The 25,721-nt window shown below is 35.7% G+C and overlaps 1 protein-coding gene across 5 annotated transcripts; it reads left to right on the top strand.

The window, feature by feature from the left end:
* The first annotated feature begins 41 nt into the window (after positions 1-41).
* Positions 42-18,232, top strand: LOC121855430 (coatomer subunit zeta-1-like). Of its 5 annotated transcripts, none has more exons than XM_042350371.1 (6): positions 42-86; positions 1,269-1,514; positions 1,997-2,130; positions 2,854-2,944; positions 12,093-12,150; positions 17,766-18,232. In XM_042350371.1, exons 1-5 carry the CDS (start codon positions 72-74, stop codon positions 12,123-12,125), a joined length of 519 nt encoding a protein of 172 aa, XP_042206305.1. In that variant the 5' UTR covers positions 42-71; the 3' UTR covers positions 12,126-12,150; positions 17,766-18,232. The 5 variants fall into 5 exon arrangements, with proteins under 5 accessions (XP_042206305.1, XP_042206301.1, XP_042206302.1 ...); XM_042350367.1 differs by lacking the exon at positions 12,093-12,150 and adding an exon at positions 11,101-11,136; XM_042350368.1 differs by lacking the exon at positions 12,093-12,150.
* Positions 18,233-25,721: the final 7,489 nt, after the last annotated feature.

Below are 25,721 nucleotides of genomic sequence, written 5' to 3'. Positions count from 1 at the left end.
TATTTAATGTTCAACATTATATAACACGGGTTTAAGATTTTCAATTGTCACTGGTCGGAGTCAACGTAAACATGTCGGGTCTCCTGGTGAGTCTGTCTGTCTGTGTCTTATATTATATCGTCCAAGGCCAGTATGGTGTTGATTATAGGCAAGACCATTTTAGACGCCACAGCCAAACATGTTAGAATATCATAAACAGTTGTGTTAGAACTTTTATTAAGCAAACAAGACATTGGCTGGATCTCCCCCCGGCCTAACTATATGTCAGAGCTGTCAAACTAATGCTGTTGGTAACTCTTAATGGATTAATTTGAGAATCTGGCTGGTGTTTTAGGCATAATTTTGAGGATCTGGTTAACATTTGAAGTAAAAATTAACTGTGATTTTTAAGGTAAGTGGAAGAACTACAGTATATAATATTCAGAATTTTACTTGAAAGAAAACTTGGGGAAATTTTGTAATTATCGAGATTGTACAAGAGTGTTGTGGTGGACCAGGAGAGTCCCACATAAACCACCTATTTTTGACTCGTAATGTTGAGGACTCGGCAAATTGGTAATAGGAGTAGCAGTTTTCATATTTTTTCTAACTTTTTTTTTATTGAACACTAATGTGCGCTCACCTTTAACTTTCTGCCAATTCCACTTTGTTTTTATACAAATACTTTCAGTGATTGTTTCATTCTTACAAATGCTTCTAGCAAATGTTTTGTAATATGATGGGGTAATTCTCCAGATCTGCACGTTGATACTCTGTGGTAATGTATGAGAACCGCAACCACCAGAAAGAGTTTGATTTCACTCATTTTTTCCAAAGATTTTCTTATTTTAGTAAGTATTTTAAAAGAGCCGACATTTACTAGAAACTAATAAAACCTGACCTAACCAATCAAAGGAACCAACCTAACTTCCTAGCAGGGGGGGGGGGGTGCTCTGTCCCTGGACCTCCTGCCATATTAACCAGAAAGTACTTATTTTGATATCTGGTACTAATGAAAGCTACTTAGTTCAAGAGAAATAATGTAATTTTTTGTTTTTTGTAGATGTAGAAATAAAAGAAAGAACATGGTTGTATGTATGAAAAAAAATTTCAACTTTCCCCTTGGCCAGACTTATATTCCAAGTATAGAAATAAACTTAACAATTATGAACCCTTCAGTATACTGTATATTGTTAACCTTCTTCTTAATTTTTGCAATTCTTAATAATGATGACAGTCGGGTAGGAAGAGGAAATTAGTTGCCTTAATAATGATTCACTTCTTCCTAGGAACCAACGCTCTATGTGATCAAGGGTATCGCCATCCTCGACAATGATGGCAACCGTCTCCTGGCTAAGTACTACGACCCGAACGTCTTTCCAACAGTTAAGGATGAGAAGAAGTTTGAGAGGAACTTGTTTCAGAAGACACACCGGGCCAACGCTGAGGTCATCATGCTGGATCGATTAACTTGTGTTTACCGTTCCAATGTTGATCTCTTCTTCTATGTTATGGGGCTGTCGCATGAAAATGAGGTAGGTTGTATTTCAAGGATTGTTGTTATGGGCAAGTGCCGGTATCACTTATGTTGTTGAACTACCTATGGCAGAGTTGATAAAAATGTTGAGATATTTACTTGGGGAAGACTTGAATTAGGCATAAAGTTTGAGTGGCTAGACCAGTGGCTTTTTATGACCATTTTATTCTCAGGGTTATCATACCTGGCTCAGCACACATTTATAACAATGATAACATCATCTTGGTTTGCTTGACCGTACATACAGCAATTGAGAGAGGGAACCATGTATGACTTCTTGTAAAATTTTGAGAACGACGACAATTAATATTAGGCTTAATGTAAGGTTTAGTTGGTTTAGTTAAATTAGATCATGACAGTGTGGTTTTGATACCTGTCAAAATTAGTAATCCTCTTGATTCTTATATATTTACTGTGTATGTTTTGAAAATGTGTTAGTGTCATCTCCTGCAGAGAACTTACCAACTTCTGTTATTTCAGCTCATCTTAGTGTCAGTGTTGAGCTGCCTCTATGATGCTGTTTCTGCAATCCTGAGAAAAAATGTGGAGAAACGGACACTGTTGGATAACCTTGATATTATAATGTTAGCACTGGATGAGATTTGTGATGGAGGGTGAGTGAATTTATCATAATTGTCTCTTGATTAGGATATGCTGTTTGTAACTCCTAATTTGTAATAATAATCTGATTGGGAAGGGTTCTTTTTAGTTTAGCATTGTCCCACTTGAGTAAAATTTGATGTGGCATTTAAAACTGACTGTACCCTACACATATTTTAATGATAAATGGTTTAAAATTACCTTTGCAATTATTCTCATCTGTTAATGATATTTGTTTGTGTTGCTCCTTTAGTATCTAGTTTTATGAATCTTCCTTGTGTATAAATGGGGTTCAGTTGTAACTCAGGTTTTATTGAGGTACTGTGTGATGAAGCTATAACACGATACTTAATCTTAAAAATCTAGTATTGTTAACCAGACTCTTGTCTGGTCTTGTAAAGGGGACACAAACTTCATCCACAGTCTGTGGTTTCCTCTTGTTGGAAGGGATTTCAAAGTATGGTCATTAACCAAAGACCTCAGACCTCTTGTATTTTAGTAGGAAGGGATTTTTTTTATTAGCTCATGGCCTCGGGAGAACTCGGTCTACCCCAGGAATCAAACCCGGGACAAATAACTGTACTGTACTAGCAGGATGAATGCCCTTCTATTCAACTGTGGAGTTATAGTACAAGTTGTTAGAATATGACTTCCATGATAAATGTGCATCAGTGATAATATTGACAGTTCATAAATAGGGAGGAAGTTAGAGGTTAATTATTTTCCTTCCTCCACAGTGTACCACTTGAGACAGACCCTCAGGTGGTGAGTCAACGTGTGGCACTGCGGATAGAGGAAAGCCCCTTCAATGACCAGACAGTTACTCAGGTTTGTGGATTACTCATACAGTATGTAGTAGTTTTGTGGAGCTTGAATTAGAATTGGCTGAGAAAACAGGATTCAAATTTTTTAAGATTTAACTTGTCCGTTTTGTTTCTCATATAGTATAGTCATGTATATTTAGTTATAGGGGAAAGTAATTTTAATAGAACACATAATGATAATAGAATATTTGATAGATATTGATGTTGGAAGCTCTTTCTTATTAGTGTATATAATATGAATGTCTTAAAGCAAGCTTTTGTTCAGTCAAAGCCATGTAGGTTTTAATGTTCGCCTTCATAACATTATGTCTTGCTCATCAGTAGTGAAAGGTGATCACTTAATTAATGTCCTCAGATGTAACAATATAAACCAGTAATGAGGAAGCTTCTCTAACTCTCACGTGTGAATATTATCATAAATGGAATAGCTTAACGATCATCAATCATTCGTAGGCTTTTTTGGTTGGTTTTTCCTAAGATATGAATGGCATCTGTACCCTCCGTCACAGTTCGTCAAATTACTGTAGTTTGTTTTTAAAAATTTGGCCCGCTAATTCCCATCAGTACGTCAAAGCATCCTATTTAATTCATTAAATGTTGTCTATCTTCCTCCTACCTTGTTGCTGATTATTTGTGGTGGTTTTATTCTCAGTCTTCATAACACAGTCCACCTATACAGTCCTTTAACCTGTGTTAGATATCCATTTCGTATGTCATGGCAGGTTTGTGGAGTAGAGGTTATCCCCGAACACTTCAGACCCAGTATTTCCTCACACCTCTTGAATCAAAGACAAGTGACCCGGTACAAAGATCTGAATATGTATTTTTTATTTAGTTGTTGGTGTATGTGAAGCATTTACAGAGTGGCTGAGTTGCAGGATTTTTAGTGTGTGTTTGTGTGAGTTTCTTTAGGAAGTTAGTGATATGTGTGGGACTGTGGCCAAAGAAATAAACCATAAGTGGGAGATAAATAACCTTAAGGAAAAACATAAATTTTGAGACAGTTTTCTTTAGTTCTTGGGGAATAATGCATCCAGAGTCAACAGTGTGATCACCTTTATATTTATCATCAGTTTTATCTCATTGAATCTTGCACTCACTGTCTGCTTTAATATTCTGTGCTTGTGTCTGCTTCATCTCTGCCTTTGGCTTTTGTGAGTTTGAGAAAAAGATTGTGATTTATTATTTACTCTTTTGCATTCTACACACCTAATTATAATGCAGAATTTCTTTTTTGTGTTTTCTTGAAATTTTGTTTTTAATGAAAGGAAGTGTATTTAATATGAACACGTTTTTCCACTGACTAGAATATTTTATGAAATTTAGGAAACATTCTTATCTTTCCCAGGTCATCCTTTTATAGCATTATGTAGGGATGTCCAGAATAATGGAAATAACAGTACAACTATGCTTTTGCCATCCCTTCCTCCTCTGAAAAGATGTGAAACTATTGACCCTCAGGCATGACTTCCTGTTAGGGACAGTGTAAGTGCCCAGTCACAGGGGGAGTATCCCTTATACTAATGTTTAAACCCTTCACTACTGGATGCAACTTTTACTGCTGTATTTTATTTGGCTGATGCCAGATGATTTTATTCAACACAGAGAGACCCCTCATACCCAAGGGGTTAAAAAAACTAAAAGTTTAATTTTGACTATGCTATACTATTATAATATCCACTAAAAATTTAAAACAGTATAACTTGAAACTGGAGGAGTTTAATCTAAAATACACCCTAATTAAGTATTACAGTGGTAAAAAGTTTATTCAGAAACATTTAATACTAACATATGGACTATACACTAGTTAACTGTACAGGAAAAGTGAGTGGAGTAAGTACAGTATTAACAGTCCAAAATGATGACAGTATCTTTCCTTTGGTAGTTACACGGTCACCATGTAAGACTGGTTGGCTGATCACCTGAGATTTAAAAGTTCTTATCAACAGCCACCTCATAGAGCCTGACGGTGACAGCGAGCCACTCAGAGATGCACCTAGCTTTTGTGTGTGTATCACTGCTTGTAATCATACACCACCTGAGTTGTGTTCTTAATGCTCTATGTAAAATAAGGCTTTAGCATCCAGTGTAAGTTTGAACATCATTTTATTCAGGGAAACCATACGAGTTAAACAAATACAGTATGTACACTGTAGTTATGATTCTTTGTGATCGTGGTGTGAAGGGTAATCTAGTTACCCTGTATCTAATTTGATTGGGATTTAGATGCCAGTCATAAGTTAGACTGACTATACTGAGTTGCTCAATCCTGACTGTTATAAAGAGTACTTGAGAAATCAGAATTTTTGTATCACTGTACCATTAGTTTCCCCATTTTAATCTAGTCTCTGAAAAGAAATAGTGAAAACTTCTCAATCTAAACTTGGATTGTATTCCAAATTTATATATGATTATTTTAAAAATGGAATACTGAACTGTACTCTATTTAGAAATTAAGAAAGTTATTTTCTCGATACTGTAATGTTTTTTGTTGACTTTTTGTTTTTATAGTCTGGTTCAGATTATCCTGCTGGAGTAGTAGTAAATGATGTGTGGAAAGTATTAGGTGATACAAGTTGGTGTCAGCTGCCTTACTAGAGTAATAAGTGGTGCAAAAGGTGTTAGCTTGACTTCTGAATAGGCAGATGATGTGAATGGTTTAACAGCAGTGGTAAATGGTGTAAGGTTTTGTCCCTCTCCAAATTATCTTGGAATTCCTGTTTTCTAGCTGGTTCAGTTACTAATGGGCACTCCCTAAAACTACCCATTCTTCTCTTTCTTCCATGTAAGTCAAGCATGACTGGCAGAGCTCTTTGGGTTTGCTTGTGAATGAGACACAACCATAAACCTTTTTCCAGTAAATTCTGTTCATGAATACAGAACCCACATTTATTGTGTTTGTTTATGTTCTGTAACAATTATGACAACCACTAAGCAGATAACTCTGTTACATGTTTCAATCTGTAAATTTGGCCATGCATTCTTGCCTGATATTACTAAAATTACTGACTTTAGTATAACAGTATGAACTTGACTTGTTTATGTTCTATCTTATAATTTTCATTTCTCGAAAGTACCAAGTGATGAAATTTTCTCAATTTCTTCCAAATAATGTTTTTTCACAACATGGAGAATGGTTAGTGAGAGTAACTGTGCACTGTTTTATTGGCCTGTGTTCAGTCCCAGGGTACAGCTAAGTGGTTCTCATGACATTCATGGCCAGGCATTAAAGTAAAAAATTGTGACCTAAATAACCCTACACCAGACTGACAAGCTGCTAGGTGGCTACAGGGAGGTGGTGGGGATGTTACTTGTCTTTAAATTTCTTTTTGTTGTCAAAAGTTTGCTCCAATATGTCTTAAATAAGTTGATGAATCCTTATTTTATAACAAAGGTGTGTTCTGTCTTAACTAGTACTGTATACAATAAGAATTTGACCTTGGATGGAAATACTGTACACTTTTTTTTACATTAGGAAAACTGGATGATACACATTTATTTCCTACATTATTTTGTGCTGATAAACTCCAATACAAGCAATAATACAAACTTGCTGAAAGTTTTAGGAGTCAATTCTTGCATTTTTTCACTTTTGAAGTCTTGTCTCATCGTAATGTTGTACTGGCTGGCCAGGATCATGAGCTAGTACAGACTCTCTATTCATTTACCAGCTTTCAGTCATTCTTGACCACAAATTCAGAATCATGATCACATTAAGAGGATCTTGATTTTACCCTTTGAGTCCTGGTTTAGGAGAGTAGCCAGCATCCAACCTTATGTATACTGGCATCGTTGTTGTGTTATTCCTCTGTAATTCATTCTCCTGTTCTCGTCTCCTCATACCTCTGTGTTCTCTCTCCCTTCTTGTGTGTTCTTTCTTTTGTTTGTGTTATATCTTCTATCTTGGCTTTCTGAAGCTCAAGTCAGCCACACGTGTTTGTTAACCATTGTCCTTTCCATCAATATCCTGTCAACCTTTCACTATCAAGCCTTCAGTTGATAGTCATTTCATGTTTGCTCTATCAGTTATTTACGTGGTTCGTATTTAAATCCTGGCACCGAAGTTTGTTTTATTTTTTATTATACAGGTACCGGTTATGTTAATGAAAGGTTTGACTATGATCTTCAGTTTAAACACACAACAGAAAGATGAATTGCATCATCTCTTAACCATAAGTTCAGTCAATGTTCTTAGTCATGAATCCCTTGACCACAAACCCTGACATTGCTGTTTGTTTGTTGTGCCTATCGTGCTGAAGGCCGGCAGTTAGAGGCACAAGAATAATATCTATCCATCCGTCTGTGCTTGTGTGTATCTATCCATCCATCTTACAGACACAATGATATGAGGAACTAGAAATAGATTTATGTGAAACTGAACGTACGGCATCCATAACCCAACGAGACACCAGATGCGTTCAGTAATCGGTAATTTGCCTCCGTACTTTGGGAAGTTTGTCCTTCCCAAATGTAACCCTCAGGACCCTTAGGATCACTGTGTTTATTATTTACCAACATGATAATTCTTCCCATATAAATACAAATTTCAATGAGCCAGTAATTATCATGACAAATATATGTACATTACGGGGATTTCGCCTCTGAATTTTTTTCCCACATAAAAAGTTGGTGGGACATTTGTGGGTTTATTTTGATTATAATTTTACATGATATGTCCCACGTATGTTGTATTTATAGTCATCCATGAAATTAGCAGCCTCGCACATACTCTACCCTGACCATATGACGAGTATGGTATACCATTTTGTTTGGCAGTTTTTGTCGTCTGTATCCGTTTATCATTCTTATCGTATGTTGAGGTTCCGTTATAAGAGGTTTTTTTCGATCTTATATAGACTGAGTCATTGTAATACCCGTTTGTTTTCATTCAGAACATGATACCTACATCCATCCATCTCTTGTTGTCGCGTCTCATGCTTTTGTTTCTCCTCCTTCTTCATATACGTACAATTACCTTATTAATTCTCAAACTTTCTTCCAAATTTCTGTTAAACCCTTTTTTCTTTATTGCTGCTGGTAGATGTTAACTTCATGGTAAATTATTGGTATTTATAAGAATGTATGATGTATGTGGGGTAAAAACCATCGAATAAGATAAGTGGTTTCCTTATACAGTACTGTATTTAAAGTATGGTGATATAAAACCTTTACCAATATAGTCACAATTGATTTGGGACACCTCTAAGCTTCAGTGATTAATGGTGGTGGGGATTTGTGCAGAAGGATGCCATATCATTTGCATAGACAAGAAGTGGCTATGTGAGTCACTTTTCAGATTAGTTGAAATTCTTGGTAATGTTCTTGGAATTCCGCAGGATATCTTGAGCTGTAAGCAGTCCATAAGTGAACCATAGTTTACATAGTCAGTTAAGTTGTAAGTTGAAGACATCTTGCTGTCATTCTTGCACTCGTTTCTGATATGTGAAAACATCAGAATCCTTAGAGACAGATTTTTGTGCATCATGTGGGTGTTATTAGTATCTAACATTTTGTGTCCTGCCACAAGGAATGTGGCAGCCAAGTGGACACAGCACTTGCCTCCTGCCTTAAAGCTTCACTGGTTCATGCCCAGGGAATCCCTAGTCCACCTGCCTGTGAATGGATACTTAACTTTACAGTTGAGGAAATGGAAGTGGTGGAGTGCAGTGCCTTCATCACTGCATCCTTTTTGTATTGAGAAAAGGCTTAGTACTAAGTGTGCTGTGTCCACACTGCCTCTAATGGACTGTCAGGCCTATGGGACTCTTTCACATGTGTAGAAGGGGCACATAGTACTGTACTGTACTGTCTGTTGGTACATATGTATTAACTGACTCTTTCCCAACACTGCAGTATTGGATATACAGAACTGTATGTAATTAGAAAATGTCACATGCATCTTGATTAGTGCAGCATGACACCCTAGTAGGTTACTCTCATCTACAATTTAGTACTTTTCAGCCACTACAATGTTCAGTTTCTGGTTAATGTTGGTGTGAATCTCAATTTAAAAATTTAACTTGCTTAAGTCAACCACCATTGATGAGTCATGGAACATATACGTGTAGGTTGACGAGTACTGTAGTACTTATAAACTTTGGTTCCCGTTATTAGTCAGTGTACAAAGCAGAATGTGCCTTTTCTATGAACACAGGTATTTCAAGTTTTCAATAGTATTCTGACATCATAAGTACAGCATTATAATAATACTCTCTGTCCCAAGATGTAACCTTTATCATAGGCTTAACAAAAATCATGAATTTGGGACATATGAGGCAATTCAGTGGCTTCAGAAGTTTTACACACCGAACTGATTCATTGATCAAAAGTTGCAGCAGTTTTTCCTGTCACTGGGCATTATATACGTATACATTATTAGTATGTTTTTTTTTTCTGTTTGTTTTTTTAGTTTGTGTGAATTACCGTATGTACTCTTCGACAGGGTTTTCTTTTTTTTCTGGAGGGGGCGACAAATATTTAACAAGCAAGTTATGTATGTGTGTGTGTGTATGGGAAAGTACCAGCATTAACAACACCAATTTGTAGTGGTAGTCTTTAGTTAGGTTCTGTGAGTGAGATAATTTTGTGAAATATAACTTTCTGTACTGTTCTCTCTTCAATGTTATACCTTCCTTGAATTCCTGTCTTTTGAATGGATAGGTATAAGTGCATGCCTGGGAGGGTTGTGGGCACTTTACTGTTCTCTGGTGGGGATTTGTTATTGTAGCCCCTAAGACTTGCCTGTTATTTAAGGACACAGCTTATAAAAAAACACCGCCCAATGGCCCTGAAATTGTTTTTTTTTTTCCAGAGAAGGTCTTGAGGCATATGGGTTAAGTCAAATATTAATTTTTTTGATTGAAAGAAACAACATTTGGATCTTTGGTTTGGTGTCAGTCCTTTACCACACGACATTCCCAGTGACATGATTCATTGTTGAAAATTGGCCTTAGTAAGAAAGGCTCCAGGGAGGGAAACAAATTGGAAAAAAATCATAATTAAAGGAAAGTGGTTAAAAAAATGGACCTTGGTTTGGGGAACCTTACCTAAATACTGTACAGTACAATACTGTATTAGTTAGGAGAGACCATTTCCAAAACCTACCTGCCCTCCAGAATGTTACATCCTCAGTGTGGTCAACGTTTGAAGACCCTCCTCTCCTTCTCCCTCTTACCTTCCTCCTATGGTGTTTGTGCATGTTTTCACAATTAATTTCCCCTCTTGTCTTGGACTCAGTAGATTTTGCTAATGGGATTCTGAGGCATGTACACCCCTGCTCACAGGTAATGTATCTTCTATAGCCATTGCATGTTCATTACTTTTAGATGTAAGAATTTTTATGTAAAAGATCAGTTGGCCTTAGCCTCAGAAGAGCTACTGTGGATGACTTTCTTGCATGGTTTCTCTCATTAATTTTTCCTTTCTTTGGCCACATTTACCACTTTTTAACCTGGATGTTTTGTTCTATAGCCATGATAACAGGGTCCTTTTGTATCAGTTGTACTGTCTTTAGTGTTATGTCTATAGTACTGTACTCTGTATGTATGAATTGCTTGTTATTTTTCTATTAATCCCCTCTACCTGCAGAACAGTTAGGTAATGTATCTTTCAAAATTACTTAAGATCAGGAAATTGGGAAAAAAAGTGGGAATGATGTGAATTGGAAGTGAAGGAGTGAAATAGATGACTATAGTTGTAAAAATGGGATGTTTAGTTGACAAAAGCTTTTTTTTTTAGTAGTTAATCAAGTTAATCAAATAAAAGGATCCCCCCCACAAAAAAAATCAGTTAATGTGAAAGAAAGAATAAAGAAGACATTAAGTTTATAGACTGAACATGAACGTTGGCACAGTAAAGAAGTTGAAGTATGAATGTTGAAAATTTTTGAGGATACGTATTATAATTTTTGCTCTACTGTACTTGTGGTTAATGAGTACAATATTTAGATAAAGTTTGGAATAAATTATACATCATGTAGGGAAGAATTATGATTACTACTACTGTATCTAATTACTGTACTAATTTGCCATATACATAACTTTTAACACTTTTGTAGTACTTTTTCATTTATGCATAATTGAAAAAAAACATCTACTTTATAATAACGGGTCAGGCTAGACAAGGCTGACTATTAATGGTGATATTAATTTATTGGTTCAGCAAGTGCGGCAGAAACTCGAGACTACCACTGGTGCGGTAAGTGGAGGAGTGATGAGTTGGCTGGGTTTGACGGTTTCTTGCTGTTTGTTTTTCTGTGGTGTAAACTGTGTAGTGGTGAGGCAGTATTTAAGAATCAGTAGAGCATCTGTGACTGAACAAGTGGTGCACAAATTCTTAATAAAAAAAAGAGGAAAAATAACTATGACCAACAAAAAAAAAGGAAAAATAACTATCTGACCAAATATGTCTTATCTATCTGGTTTATATATATATATATATATATATATATATATATATATATATATATATATATATATATATATATATATATATATATATATATATATATATATATATATATATATATATATATATATATATATATCCATTAAACCATCTCCTAGTACAGTTTGGTCTGGGTGACAGAGGCAGAGTCACATTTATCTGTTGTGGATAAAACTCACAATATTTCTCTTTACTCATCACAGTTTTGACTCGAATATTCCCTCGTTTTATCAATATTAACGCCCTCCCCACCTTATGATTCCTATTCTCTGTTATCTTCCATTCTCAAGTCTTCCTTTTCCTCACCTCCTTGCTCTCTTGACACTCTCTCTCTCTCTATTCATTTGTCTATATTCTTATTGGAGGGACAGTCTTGTAGAACTTAACGTTGGCACATTTCTCCATATTTACATCACAGTCATCTCCCTCCTTTCCTTTTTTTCGTGTTCCTCTCCCAGTGTGATGTTCAGCTTCCTCACGTGAACACTGTCTATTATCTATGGAGATGAAAAATGCATAAGATAGAGTTTTGTGAGAAGATAATTATTTTTTCTCTTTGCCTATACTGTACATCCATGGACATTGTTGTATACAAAAATTAAATTTGTATACAGTACAGTACTTGGTGGATTGTATTTTTAAAGGAAGGTGCACTGAAATTACCGTGTTGTAGCAGTTTGTGTTATTTATGGCATTATTCTATGCAGACAACATGTGCACCTGGCCCGGATAAACAGTAATAACTTTACCAAGTATCATTTGTTTGTAAGTATTCCATATTGATGATATCATCTTGATCAGTTACCATAAAAAAAATTTCATGAGTGAAATTTGCATGATGTAACATGTTAATTACTCAAATCATTCAGATTCTGAAGTGTTGAACAGAATAAATAACATTTTGTATCTTTGTTAAATAAGAAGTAAACATTACCTCTTGACTCATTCTTCAGCAATACCTAACATTTATGATGAGAATCATTGCACTAAAGATGTTCATTTAAACAGGTAAATATTGAATGATATTGTATCATAGTTTAGCTGTAAATGATCCTCCATGCCCTGTATACACAAGAAGTTTATCACAACATTTAAATATTGTTTGTTTCAAAAGATGCTGACAGAAGAACTTTGTTGTATATTCTGCCTACAGTTGATATTGAAACTGCCATTATTGGATACATTTTTATGCCCCTTAAAAACACCTGAAAGGAAAGGAAGCTTGTAATTTGATGTTTTCATTCAGTTATTGCTAAGAACTTTTAGATAAGAAATCAAAAAGTTCAGAATGTATCTACTATCCTAATAATAACTTGCGTGTGATTAAACTACTAATATGAATGCACACAAGTATTGCCATTCTTGGGTTGCCTGCAGTACTGTATCTTACTGTTTTCTGGATGACATTCTTCATCTTAATATTAGCTGCAGTAAAGTATCCTTTAACTGGTGTACAGAGTGTGTCATAAGTCACCCACCATAGGCAAATTATTATTATTATTTTTATTATTATTTTTTTTTTTTTGTGAGGGATCATAACAAATTAAGGAAGATGACAGAAAGGCTACACTAGCAGGAGAAGTCAATTTAATAGTCATATACAAAAACCGTGATGCTACTGCACACAATTTAATCAGCATCACCCAAAAACCTGGATGTTGTCACTTAAATTCTTTTTTCGCTGTGTAGCATCTTGCTCTCCGTACATGACTATTAAACTGATGTCTTTTCTCGTTGTCTTTACGCCTCTACCATCTTCGTTGACTTGTTATGAACATTATTTCCAATTACCAGTACAGTACAGTGTTTGTAAAATGTTCCTTTAAGCAGATAAAAATTAAGTAAAGCAGATATCTTCCAGTTGTGTAATTTTGTTTTGTTTTGATAATGCAATCTTTAAAAAAAATATTGATCCCAAGCATAAAGGTGAAAATGATGAATTGAAGTATGGAAAACTTATTGTATTTACACTAAAGTAAAGGGTTGTTTTCATCATTAAAGGCTCTAGTGCCCCATTAGTATTGCAAACCCCCTTAACAAAACAACACATTCATATATATATACCTGCAATGTCAAGCTGCTTTTCTTCTTACCTTTCATCCCGTAAGGCTTGACTAACACTTTGGGCTTGGTTTAATAATTAATTCCTAAACAGAATACATATACAGGTACTATACGTATTTACACTACATAAAGGCCAAAATTTAAATTATGGTAAAATCCCCTGAAATTGAATTTGATCATTGAGTTTCATATTCATTATTTGGATGATTTGTTGGGCACAGTGAGTGTTAAGAGTAAGAGCACAGTGTAGATATATTTATAAGCACTGGCCAGTCAATTTGCATGCTATGAATCATAATTAGAATGGGAATGGTAGTGAAAATAGCAAACATGACTTAACTGTCTTGAATACTTTTTTTTTATCCAGTTTGACTTTGAACACCCATCATAAATATGGGTAAGTCTTAGATACAGCACTGGAGTTTTAACTGTTGTGTTGCACCGGACTATTGCTGTAAGTAGTGCAACAAATACAGGATGAAGAAAGGCCCATTTTATTGCAACTTTGTCTGGTCTGGATTAGTAAATATCTGTACAGAGAACCTTATTTTTTATTTTTTTATTAAATAGATCAAATTTCTCGGCTTCGTGAGATAGGGAAAATGTCAGATGTGCAGGTGGCTATAGTACTCTGATACTATCTGAGCTACACCACTGTATCACTTTAACTCTCAGGAAGTGGCTCTTTATCTCAAATTCATATGGCGATTTCTAGCACACTCTCTTAAGTGGTGCTCATGTTACAGATACCACACTCCTTAAAGGTTACAGTATTGTATTAAATGTTGAGTGTTTCATAATCATTAAAGTATATCAGAGATGATGTGTGAGTTACAGTGTTCAGTTATTTTATCTGTGTGCTTGGTTTTGATGCATTCAAGACCAGCCAGTAATTTATTTATATTTCAGTTATTTGGTTTGACCACTTTCCTAGGCACAATAGTCAGTGGTGAATAAGTACCAATACTGTACTGCCAAATAATTTCTCATAACACAAACCAACCAAACAAATTTACCTACAGTACGACTATAAGGTTAGGTTAAGTGAGAATTATCTGCTTTAAATAAAGAAGTACGTACATATAGATAATTTAGCAGTTCTAATTTATCATCATAATCATTTTACCGCCATTTTCCACCCTTGTTTGTGATGACCACAGCTACTTAATGGCAGCTCTTCTTGCTGGTATTTTTTCTGTGTTAGCCATCTTGCATATCTTACAGCTGCTTTGGATTGATGAAAGCTTACCTCTCACAGATGAAATGGAAGGAATTTATCATGTGAGAGCTCATCATTTTAGATATTCCATTACTAAGAGAGGCAATAAGAAAAACAAGAAGACAATATTCACATACGAAGCATCCAGAATGCTAGGAGTTAGAAACAGCGAAGTGTATGAGGTGTGGCAAAGGGGTGTGTAAATAGTGAAATGGATGATAAAAAAAAGTTTGCCGAGACAGTCTGGGTACAGCATGTGAGAAGGATGCAGGAAGAGGATATTTAAGAGGGCATGAAGGTGGGGTAATGTAGGAGCCTAGATCTTAAATGGGAATGGTAGAACTATAATACATTAAGTAGACTACAGATTTAAGGGAAGGAAGAAGGCAAAGGAGGTGTGTGGTGATGAGGATGGCTGGAGGCTGTTATGTACTTTGTTGTGATCTCATAGTGGTGTTCCCTGGAGGAGTTAAGAGGCATTATAAGATAAGATAGTGTCATGAAGATTATTATGCCCTTTATTTTTTCCATTTTGGTATACAGTAGTACTTTTTTTTTATTAATTGACATAGTGAAATGATTTATATCTACTTTTTTTTTTTTTAAGTTTTTAGGTTTTTACATTATTGGTGGAGCTGCTATTTGTTGTTGAAGTAGCTAAGGTTTACAGTGGTGTGGTATATTTTCTTTTACTCACAGCTAGTCACGGGTGGGTAACATCCATTCTCTCGTGTGTATACTGTACTTGTTATAGGTCACGGACGCAGTATTTCTAGAACGAATGCAGTAAAGTCTCAGATTCAGGGGGTTTTATTTCTCATCTCAAAATGGTGTACTGTACCTGTACCGGGTATGTAGATAAATTTTTACTTGTAAATCAATGTGGATCAATTTCTCCCCAAAACTTAATACGTGTACTGTATTTCCCATTTTTAAAGAGAGAAAAAAATATGATAATTACTTTTCCTCAATAATAGATGTAGCATTTCTATAGACAAGACAGTACATAAAATCATTAAGTTCTCATAAATTTAACTTGAGAGAAGAAAACAGTTTGGTCCCACAAATGTATGATACACTTCACAACGTTCATTAACATCTATACTCCTCGGGTACAAGACAGTTCTCTTCCTGTTTGTCGTGAACTGTGAGCATTGTATACAGTACCTTTGTTTAATGTAACGCCGTACCGACAACACTCTGAAAGTGTTTTTGCCAAAGTTCTTACAGTGTATTGCCAATGGTCTACAATTACAGATATGTCAGATTACCATACCTGTGCAGTACTGTACTTCATATCAAATTGGTTAGAATATTTTGTATCCATATTAGTTCTGATGATAGTGTATGATTACCCCTCTGTGATAATTTTAATGGTGTTTTTTCCTATAACTTTAAATCATTTGTAAAGTCAGATTGATACAGTATATACTTTATTTTCCGATTTTATTTTTTTTATTTATTTTTTTCATACTGGCCATTTTGAGTGTAGAGAGACTGAAATGCAATACAGTACTCCATGTCTTGTTGAAAACTATTCCAGACTTATTTCTATATTTAGACTTCTTGATACTAATTGATAATTATTATACAACAGTAATGCAATAAATGAGTACTTAACAGACACCGTATTAGATTTAGTTTGTGTGTGTGTGTTGTTGTGTAGTCTATTTTATTACTTTTATTACTGGTACTGGCAGTTTAAGGAATTTTAAGTCCCTTTTTTCATGCAATGTTCCCAGTCTTTGTAATTGAATATACATTAACTATAGAATGTTGAATGGCTTGCAACGTGTGTAGTGGAGAATGTTGGTTTAGAATTGCGTATAATGGAATGACGGGGTTTTAATATAATGTGTATGGTAACTTAAGCTGTACTGGATAGGATTGTGAAGCTGTTATATACTTTTGCATATATAGCAGTTGCATCTGTGTATCATTATTCTTATCATCACTGTTTTTAGGTTAATTCTCACACTTTTGTGGGTTAGTCATGATTATCTGATAGCAGTTCTCCATCCAACGTGGTCTCTTGCAGTCTCCTTCATCAAGTTGTTCTCTCTGAGGTCATTACTTACAATCTCCTCTTATGTCATTCTTGGCCTGGTCCTGGCTCTACTAACCTCCACAGTCAAACTCATGTATCTTCTGAGGTTTCCATTCTCTCCACATGCCCAAACTATCTCCACTTCCTTCTATGCAAAACTTCACCACTACTGAACTCACAGTACCCAACCACCCTCTTAGCTCCGAACAGGGTTTCCTATCTTTCAACATCTCAACATTCTCATTTTATCTCACCCAAGTCTATGTATGTCATTCGATGTAACTGCCCATCAAAACAGTTTGATTGTTGACACATCAGTTGTGTTGTTGATGAATTTGATCATTTAAAAACTGGTTTGACAGTTCTGGTCCTTTGAACAGCTTTTAATTCCACATGCAATACAGTATAGCCATATAAACCACACTGCCAGACACAGCTTACAAGACTGAGCTCTAAGTTCTTCCATCACTGTCTTGAAATACTATAATTATTCAGGCAGTATTTACCTGCCTCCTCCTCTCATGGATTCATATTGGATAAACTTAACAGGACCTGGTAACAATTAACATCTCATTATTCCTCAAGACGATTTACCCAACTGAGGGGCCTACACAGGGACTTCATGTATTACTGTATAGTTGGTACAGGTATTGGCAACTTTAAACATAAAATTATGGTCACAATTTTAATAAATTACTGATTAACTAGTTCACTCACATCAGTAATATTTGCAATAAAGGTGATGGAATATTGGTTGTTGCATTTGTGTGTTTGTGTGTGGTTTTTGGCTTGCTTTTTTTTTATTTGCTCTTTCAAAATATTTTGTCTATTTTAGCTCTTTGTGAGAGATATTCCTAAAGATTTCCTTAACAAACTCTGTTGTTTCATATTTTCATTTTAGATTTGCCTTAATTTTTCATGCAAATGAAAGTGTTTACCAATACTGAATGGGGGAGTTTTCTCTTAAGAAAAATATCAATAATGTTTATTATACTGTACTACTTTGAATATTTCAAGGGGAAGTTCATTACCATCACTTCTCTCACACAGGTCTTGCAGTCAGCCCGTGAGCAGCTCAAGTGGTCATTGTTAAAGTGATGAACTGAGAGCAGGCATTCTGCTAGTTGTTATATGACCTATACTTTTTCTAAATAGATGTATTGTAAATGAAGGTTTTCAACAATATTTGAAGATAATTTCTTTGGTATGTGCTTAACGTGTACTGTATTTTGAATGATATAAAAATTGGATTTCATTGATTGAGGTTGACATACAGTACTGTGTATAGTAAGGAGTTATTTATATACCCGGTAATACAGGTATCCTTTTTTTTATTACTTTTGGGTATATTTAGATTGTTTTTCTTTTCCTGGTGTACAAAATACAGAGTACCCTGTATCTGAAAGGGGAAGTGTTATTTAAAGTTTTGTGACCAATAGCATATAATTTCTGTAAACATTCTTCACACTTGTAATATTTCATGTATCTTTAGTGGAATATATAAATTTTATATGAACTTTACTTGTTTTTAATACATACGTACAGATAACACGGAGTGTGGTTTAACTTGTGTGCTCTGCTCTACAAGTCAGATTAAATCTGTATAAACACAAACCACAAACACCTTGGAAGATTTTCATGCAAGGAAAGTGATGGAAACCTTTTGGCTTCCTTTCTCCCAGTTGTGGTTGGGTGGCAGCCTCCAAGTAAAGAGGGTTAGCCTAACTCAAGGCCTTGGTGTAGCCAGAGGAGTAGTGGCTCTGTACAATACACACCATAGATGATAATTCGCCTCCAACATGACCTGACCCAGACTCACGGTAATGTCTTGTAGATTGGGAAACAATAACATTACAAATTGTACTTGGCACATTACTGTACAGTACTTGGCCTTCAAGAAACCTACTTACAGAATGTTTTAGCAGGTTTTAAAAGAACTTCCACCAAGTACAATATATTAATTAGAATGTGCAATGATGTAATAAAATTATAGATTTGCAGTTATGCAGTTTACTTTTTGCCACTCAAATTTTGTTTATACTCAGCTAATATTTGCAAGTACATAGCTTTCATCTTCCCCACACAAAATGCATCATGGGAAAACATCTTGTGCACCACAATACAATACATTACTCGTGTACCGTTCCCAGAATCTTAGCCACGGCAGTATACCCTGCCTGTTCATTAGTGGTCCAGTAAAAAAGTCTGGAATGTTACTGCTGTGTCTAACCTCAACTTCAAGGATATCCTTCTCCTCGACAGTGCTCTTGGTCATCTTATGCACATCACTGACTTGTATCCTAAGATTTGGGTCATGTTTATAAGTACCTGTCTAATGCCACTTCCTCTGATAAACCAGTGGATCAAGGAGTGATAGCTACAATGATATATGTGGAGTGAATATTTCCTCAGTTCATTTAAGCTGCTGGTGGGCCAGGTAGTTCTGTACACACACCTAATGCCAAGCTCTCCTTATGCAGGAAACGAGAAGGTATTGATGAGGTACTGTATACTGTATCTCAATATATACGTTGCCTTGCTGTACTGTATGATGTGTGACTTTTATGCTTAGTGATGAATTTGAGAAAAAATACGATAAAAAAAAAATGCCGAACTGCTGAATTCCTCTGCCACATCCCCTCCCGGTGTCAGTTTATGCATCGCTGCCACAGTCTCTCTGTCTTGTCTGTTTACATTGAATAGAACCTTACTGAAATCCTGTAAGATGAGTGGAAAATGCCCAGCAAGTGATATTTGTGCCTTAGGTAAGAAGAAACCAAGGAAAAATATTGATGTAGAGATTATAATAGATGTTTTAAGGCATTTTGAAGCTACTGAACAGATGTTATCACCAAAGTGATTGTTCTACTCTGCCATCTTTAATGAGTGATCCAAACAGAGAATGCATCCCTACAGTTAACAAGCTTTACAAACAAGAAGAAAACTGTCCAGCTGTCTTTGGACCAATATGTTAAATGTCCATCCTTAGTTGAAGAGACAGACAATCCTGCAGATACGTCTCAATAACTACATCACTCGTATGTACATAATCTCCTAAACCAACTTCGGTGAATATCTTATTGACATAGATTTTATACAGTACAGTATCTAAATATACTGTATTTATTTTAACTTATAATAATCTAATTTAGGTATTTAGTTAATATATATACTGTATATATATATCATTGGGTCTATGGTAAACTAGTACAGCTCCTCCCTGACTTACGACCTACTCGACTTACGACCACCCGGACATATGACCGCCTCAGTCGTACCAAAATTTTGTTAAATTACGTATTTTCGAGTCCCAATGTCTGATTGCACTGTGTACTGACAAAATTTTCGTTTGTAATTCTTTAAAATGGCTGGCAAGATAAAAAGTGAGAGTTTCGTGGTGCTGAGAAGAAAAAGAGACACCCATTTTAGATTTTCTATGTATTATTTAAGCATTTTCGACTTACGACCTGGATTTGGGTCCCTAACCCCGTCGTAATTTGGGGAGGAGCTGTATATACAGTATGTTGTCTCACTTAATATCTCGGTTTTATCAAGAAGGTGTCCAATGTATAATGACGTGCAGTACAGTATATCTACCGTACTTGTGTGTACTCAATAATAATTATCCAATGAAATTTAAACTACCTGGTAAAAAGTTATTAAATTGTTATTAGTGTTTGCATGAAAAGTTAATGCAGTGTAGAATCATTGTCAAAAGGATTTTATATATATCCCGCCACTGTTAACATTGTATCCTGTATAGCGACATAGGTCAGTATCACACAGTTATGCCACTTATATACAGCGAAGATTTATAACATTCCACTGTTTTCTCAGTATTTTGCAGCACAAACTGGCATAACCCACTTGCTATGTCACTAAGGATATCACACAGGAGTTATCAGTATAGTGAGATATATTATCAGATAATTTTAAGTACAGTACAGTACAGTATACTGTACAGTAATACAGTACTTTCGACTCCACTCCTGACTGACCTTGCCATAGGTTAACCCCATTACTTTACATGATGATTCCACTACTAGTTCAGATCTATCTAACGACGTGTGACCCCACTTTAAGTTGACTACACCACATTCTGACCTGTTAAAAATTCTTTGGTATGTGCTAACCCAACCAATTCTGAGCCCTACTACACGTGGAAATTGTTCTGTATTCTTTCTGTGATCTTTGGCCTATCAATATATTTGAATTACAGCTACTTCTCAAATTACGACCACCCCAGTCGTACCAAAATTTTTAAAATTACGTATTTTCGAGTCCCGACGTTAGTGATTGCGCTGTGTACTGATAAAATTTTCATTTGTAATTCCCTTTAAAGTGTCTGGCAAACTTAAAAGAGAGTTTTGTGGTGCTGAGAAGAAAAAGAGACCCATTTTAGATTTTCTATGCATTATCTTTGCATTTTCGACTTACGACCAGGATTTGGGTCCCTAACCCTGTCGTAAGTCGAGGAGCAGCTGTACTTTGATTTATGAAAGGGACGCATCCCTGAAAATCCTCTTGTAAATCGAAGCCATTTTTTCCCATTGATTACCATTTAAAAAAAAAAAACTCGGGTGTAACATCACTGTCAGATTCTTCCTCCTGTTGTGTTGGCTCTACAAAACAACACTCACGGCAATTAGTGGAACATCCACAGTCAGACTCAAGGTTATCAGGGACTGTATCACCTTCATTATCAATTTCCTCTTCTTGATGTGTGGGGGCCTGAGTTGTGGTCATGCCATGTTCTTGTTGGTATGTGTGACAATCAAAGATTCATCAATTTCTGCCTCTTATTTGGTGATTGGTTACCCAAACTTTTAGATCAATTTATAATAGCACCTTCATATGACAGTATTATCTGTGCAATATACTGCACTACAGTATATTGCTCACTGTATGTGTTTAGCATGGGATGTTCCGAGATGCCTGTATCAGCAATTCAGCATCATCCAATGTAATCAAAAAATATCGTAAAGTATTTTCTCAATAGCAGACTTTTCATTCAGATAACAAAGCGTTGGAACCAAAATAATTGTATTAACAAATTTTTGTAAATCAAAGCATTCCTGTACAGTATACGATTTTGCCATATTGTCTGGTGTATGGATAAGCAGATTTGTTTCAGTAATACAGTCATCTCCAATGTGTTCTGACAAATAACTTGGACATTAGTACAGCACAAGATTAGAAAATCAAAATAAAAGACTGAAGGTAAAGTTAACATTTCAGTAGGTTGTAAACTGTAACTAAACAGCTTGTTTCAAATGAACAAAGAGAGTTTTAAAAAGGAACAGAGTACAGGAAGTCCAAAAGACTATTTTGAATATTGTACAGTATTGTGGAAAAATTAAACAGATTAGTTCAAAGAATGTAATTAATTTTTTTGGTATGAATATTAACCATTAAAAACATCACAAAGAAGTTTAAAATTGAAGCAATGTCAGTGCTGAAATATGCATTATGTACTCTTAGTGTAACTTAATTTCACAAAAAATGGGTTAACTAAGACAGGTTGCATATTACTGTACAAGAGATTTCAATTCACAAATGTAAGAGTAAGGATATAAACCTCCATTCCACAGACCTGAGTGTGAGTCACATACAGTACACTAACTACAGTCAACCCTCACTTTACGCGGTTAATGTAACCCACAGGGTACCGCGGAAAGTGAGAAACGCGTAAAGTGAATAACATAACATATGGGATTAATTGAAATAGAGACCGGGCCGACCCCCAAACTCCACTTTTTGACGACACACAACTATGTTGTAGTAAAAATATTATCTTAACTTTATGATGGTATGCACACACAATTAATAATTAAGAGAAATATCAATAATATTAGGTTTTTTAACACTTACATTAGTAGAAAAGATGGCTGGGCACATGGGGATGGGCGGTTGGTTCCGAGGCAGAGGGCAGATTATTGGCTCTCACCTGTATCACTTGTATCAATTGTATCACTATCCACCACAGAGGCTTGCAGGGCCTCTTTGTCAAACCCCCCAAAGTCCATATAAGTCCATATCCTCACCATAATTATCACTATCACTGACTTGGGCCGGCTGTGGTGGGTGGCGGGTGAAGAACTGGTAATGTTTTGATGACTGGGCGACCTTGTGCGCACCATGTTCGCGCCGCTTACACAACTTGGCGGATGGCGGGAGGTTTGGATCCAAAAATGGCGCGGCTCGCCAGCCGCTCTCCGCGTAAAGGGGTACACGCACCGCGGAATGTGAGCATCCTGGGTTCCGGCAGGGCACCGAGTAAACGTGGAAACGCGGAATGTGGGACCGCGTAAAGTGAGGGTTGACTGTACATTAAAAGCCACTTTATATTAAGCTTCAAAAAAAAAAGTTGATTAAAATTACCACCTGACACGAGATTATTTGATGACCTCGTGATAATTGCAGTAACAACAAAGTAAACTGAAGAAATAAGTCTGTCAATATATGCTTAAAATTTAACCAAGAGAGGCTAAATTGACATAGTAGATGTCAAATAACAATACATACCCTGCAAATGTATTTAAACACAACACAACACAATACAGTACTGTACACTAAAGGCCTGTCACTTATAATAAAGGTAATTTTTCCCCACAATGTTCCCTATATAAAATTAGCTGCATGGATTTTCTGTTCTAGTAACCTTAGTTCAATCTTTTTTATCGGTTTTAATTAATAAGAAACAGATGAACTGGACAGCAATTTAAAGGTTAAGATCCCATCCCATAACAGTACTATGTACTGTCTATGAATTGGAAAATAATTGGTGTGGCGCTGGATGTGACAATAGCAGAGTAGATCATTGATAGTTCCTCATAATCTCAATAGTACTTTATAAATCAGGTAAAGTTGTTGTATATTTAAAATTAAGACATGTTTCCACAACTTTAACTATGAATTATTATATTTATAAGGGAATTAGAGGGGGAGCCCAGTCAGCAATGTAAATGTTTATAATAGTTTTAGTTTTCTGACACTTTTTGGTCATAGACATTTTGGGGGCATGTATTTCGTTATTTATGATTGGTCTGTAGTATTATAGACACCAATTAGTAAATATAATGGTAACATCATTATGAAGCAAGTTTGTTGATTGTCTCTACAGGTACAGTATAAGTATTTGTAAACATGGTACCGTATTTAAAATATAAAATGTTTACCTATTTTTGTTTGTACTCGTGCTTGGAAGGTTAGCACACCTTTTAAACCAAACCAATCGCCAATAGACCAAAAATTTATTTTTACTGAATTTTTAAAGACTTGGATGCAACATGCATTAGTTGTAAGCTAGTATAATGTAGCATCCATGCTCGTGTGTTAAATGGAATATCTTTATTACAACTTCAACATAAAGATTAAAACTTGACACAATGTTATCAATACTGTACATTATGCTCTCCTAGTGACTAATTGAAGATTACAGTACTGAGTCACTTACAGCCACATCCCCAGACCCGACTCTCCCAGTCTAATACTGTACTGTTCCTCCCTGACTCCTTGGGTGTGAGGGATCTCTCTGTGCTGAATAAAATATTTAATGTGTCATCCAGTAGTGAAGGGGTTAAACTTACATCAGGGGGGATTTTCAATAAAAATATTGAGTACCGTAGGAGAGCAAGAATGGCTGCTTAAACTACCTATTTGTAATTGATAAAGAATCAGAATTTTGTATTCCTTGAATTGCTCTAACTTATATGCACATACAGTATAAAGAATGAATATACATATACTGTACAGTATCAGAATGCATAATACTTTGCTTCAAACTTTTTCATATACTACAGTACACAAATTGTGCAGTCACTGGAGTGAGATTTATCCAAACAAGGTGATCGCTGATCTTCGTTTTGCAAATTGGCTTTGCTGAAACAAGAATGTACCAGTTGCCATTTACTGGCACTGTGATATGAAAAAATGTGAAAAGAATGAACACAGCTTCAACAAGGATGTATGAGGGAATGGGTGACAAAAATGGAGTACAGTATAGGAAAAGTGGATATACAGTAAAGGTAGGAATATATGACAGGAGAGCACAGTATGAACAAAGGTAGAGAAAGAAAGCATTCAACATGGAAAGAGATTACTGTATATATTGCATACAAGACGACCTTTGAACCATGAAAAAAACGGGGGGGCGTCCTGGCTAAGTATAAAACATGAACTTTAAATCAAGTGTTGTAGTTTGTCATCACGGGTGGCAGAGATTGACAACTAGACTATTTTATTTAATGAATGTTATGTGACGCAGGGCAGGGCAAGACCGTCGCTCACAGTTTGTCAAATAAAAATAAATACTGTATAATACTGGGCGATACTAACACTGCTAACTTTGTTTATACTGTGCATAGCCATTACTGTACACATTGTTCTCTCCTTATAAGACATACTTGGACATTTTAGATAAAAAGTATCTGGGAAAAGATTTGTGTGGTGAGGGTCTGGAGCAGTTATGTAACTTAGGAGGTACAGAAGTGTGTGCGTGTGTGTGGTTGGCACCAACAGGCTGTAGCATGTACACAATTCCTTTTTCTTGATGTAAGTTTTCTTTAACCCTCTCACGCACGCAATAAGTTTTTAAGTTTCCGAGACCATGAACAAAATTCATATGGGACCACTATTGTGAGGTCTGGTCATCTTAGTTCTGCAGCCAAATTATCCCACTTTTTTTTTTGCATGATTAATACATCACTGGATTCGTCATTACTGTATTTTGGCTAACATAATTATGAAGAAAAAAAAAATGCGAGTAAAACTTATTTTTCTCATTCTGAATTAAGAAAAAATTACTTGTTTCCCAGCATCTTATCTTTCGATATTTTCTCACAAACCAACCAAGTGTATCATAAATGCGGAATTTAATGAGGTTTTCAACGGTGCCTTTGGAACTTTGATGCAACTAGTTGTGGGGAAGGAAATACAGTAAACAGACAAATGTGACCTACTAGCATTGCTGATGGGATGAAACTGATGGATAGCAGAACTCCACCC

Source organism: Homarus americanus, unplaced genomic scaffold (assembly GCF_018991925.1).
Source record: "Homarus americanus isolate GMGI-L3 unplaced genomic scaffold, GMGI_Hamer_2.0 scaffold45299, whole genome shotgun sequence".
Taxonomy (NCBI): domain Eukaryota; kingdom Metazoa; phylum Arthropoda; class Malacostraca; order Decapoda; family Nephropidae; genus Homarus; species Homarus americanus.
This window is presented reverse-complemented; position numbering and strand designations above follow the sequence as displayed.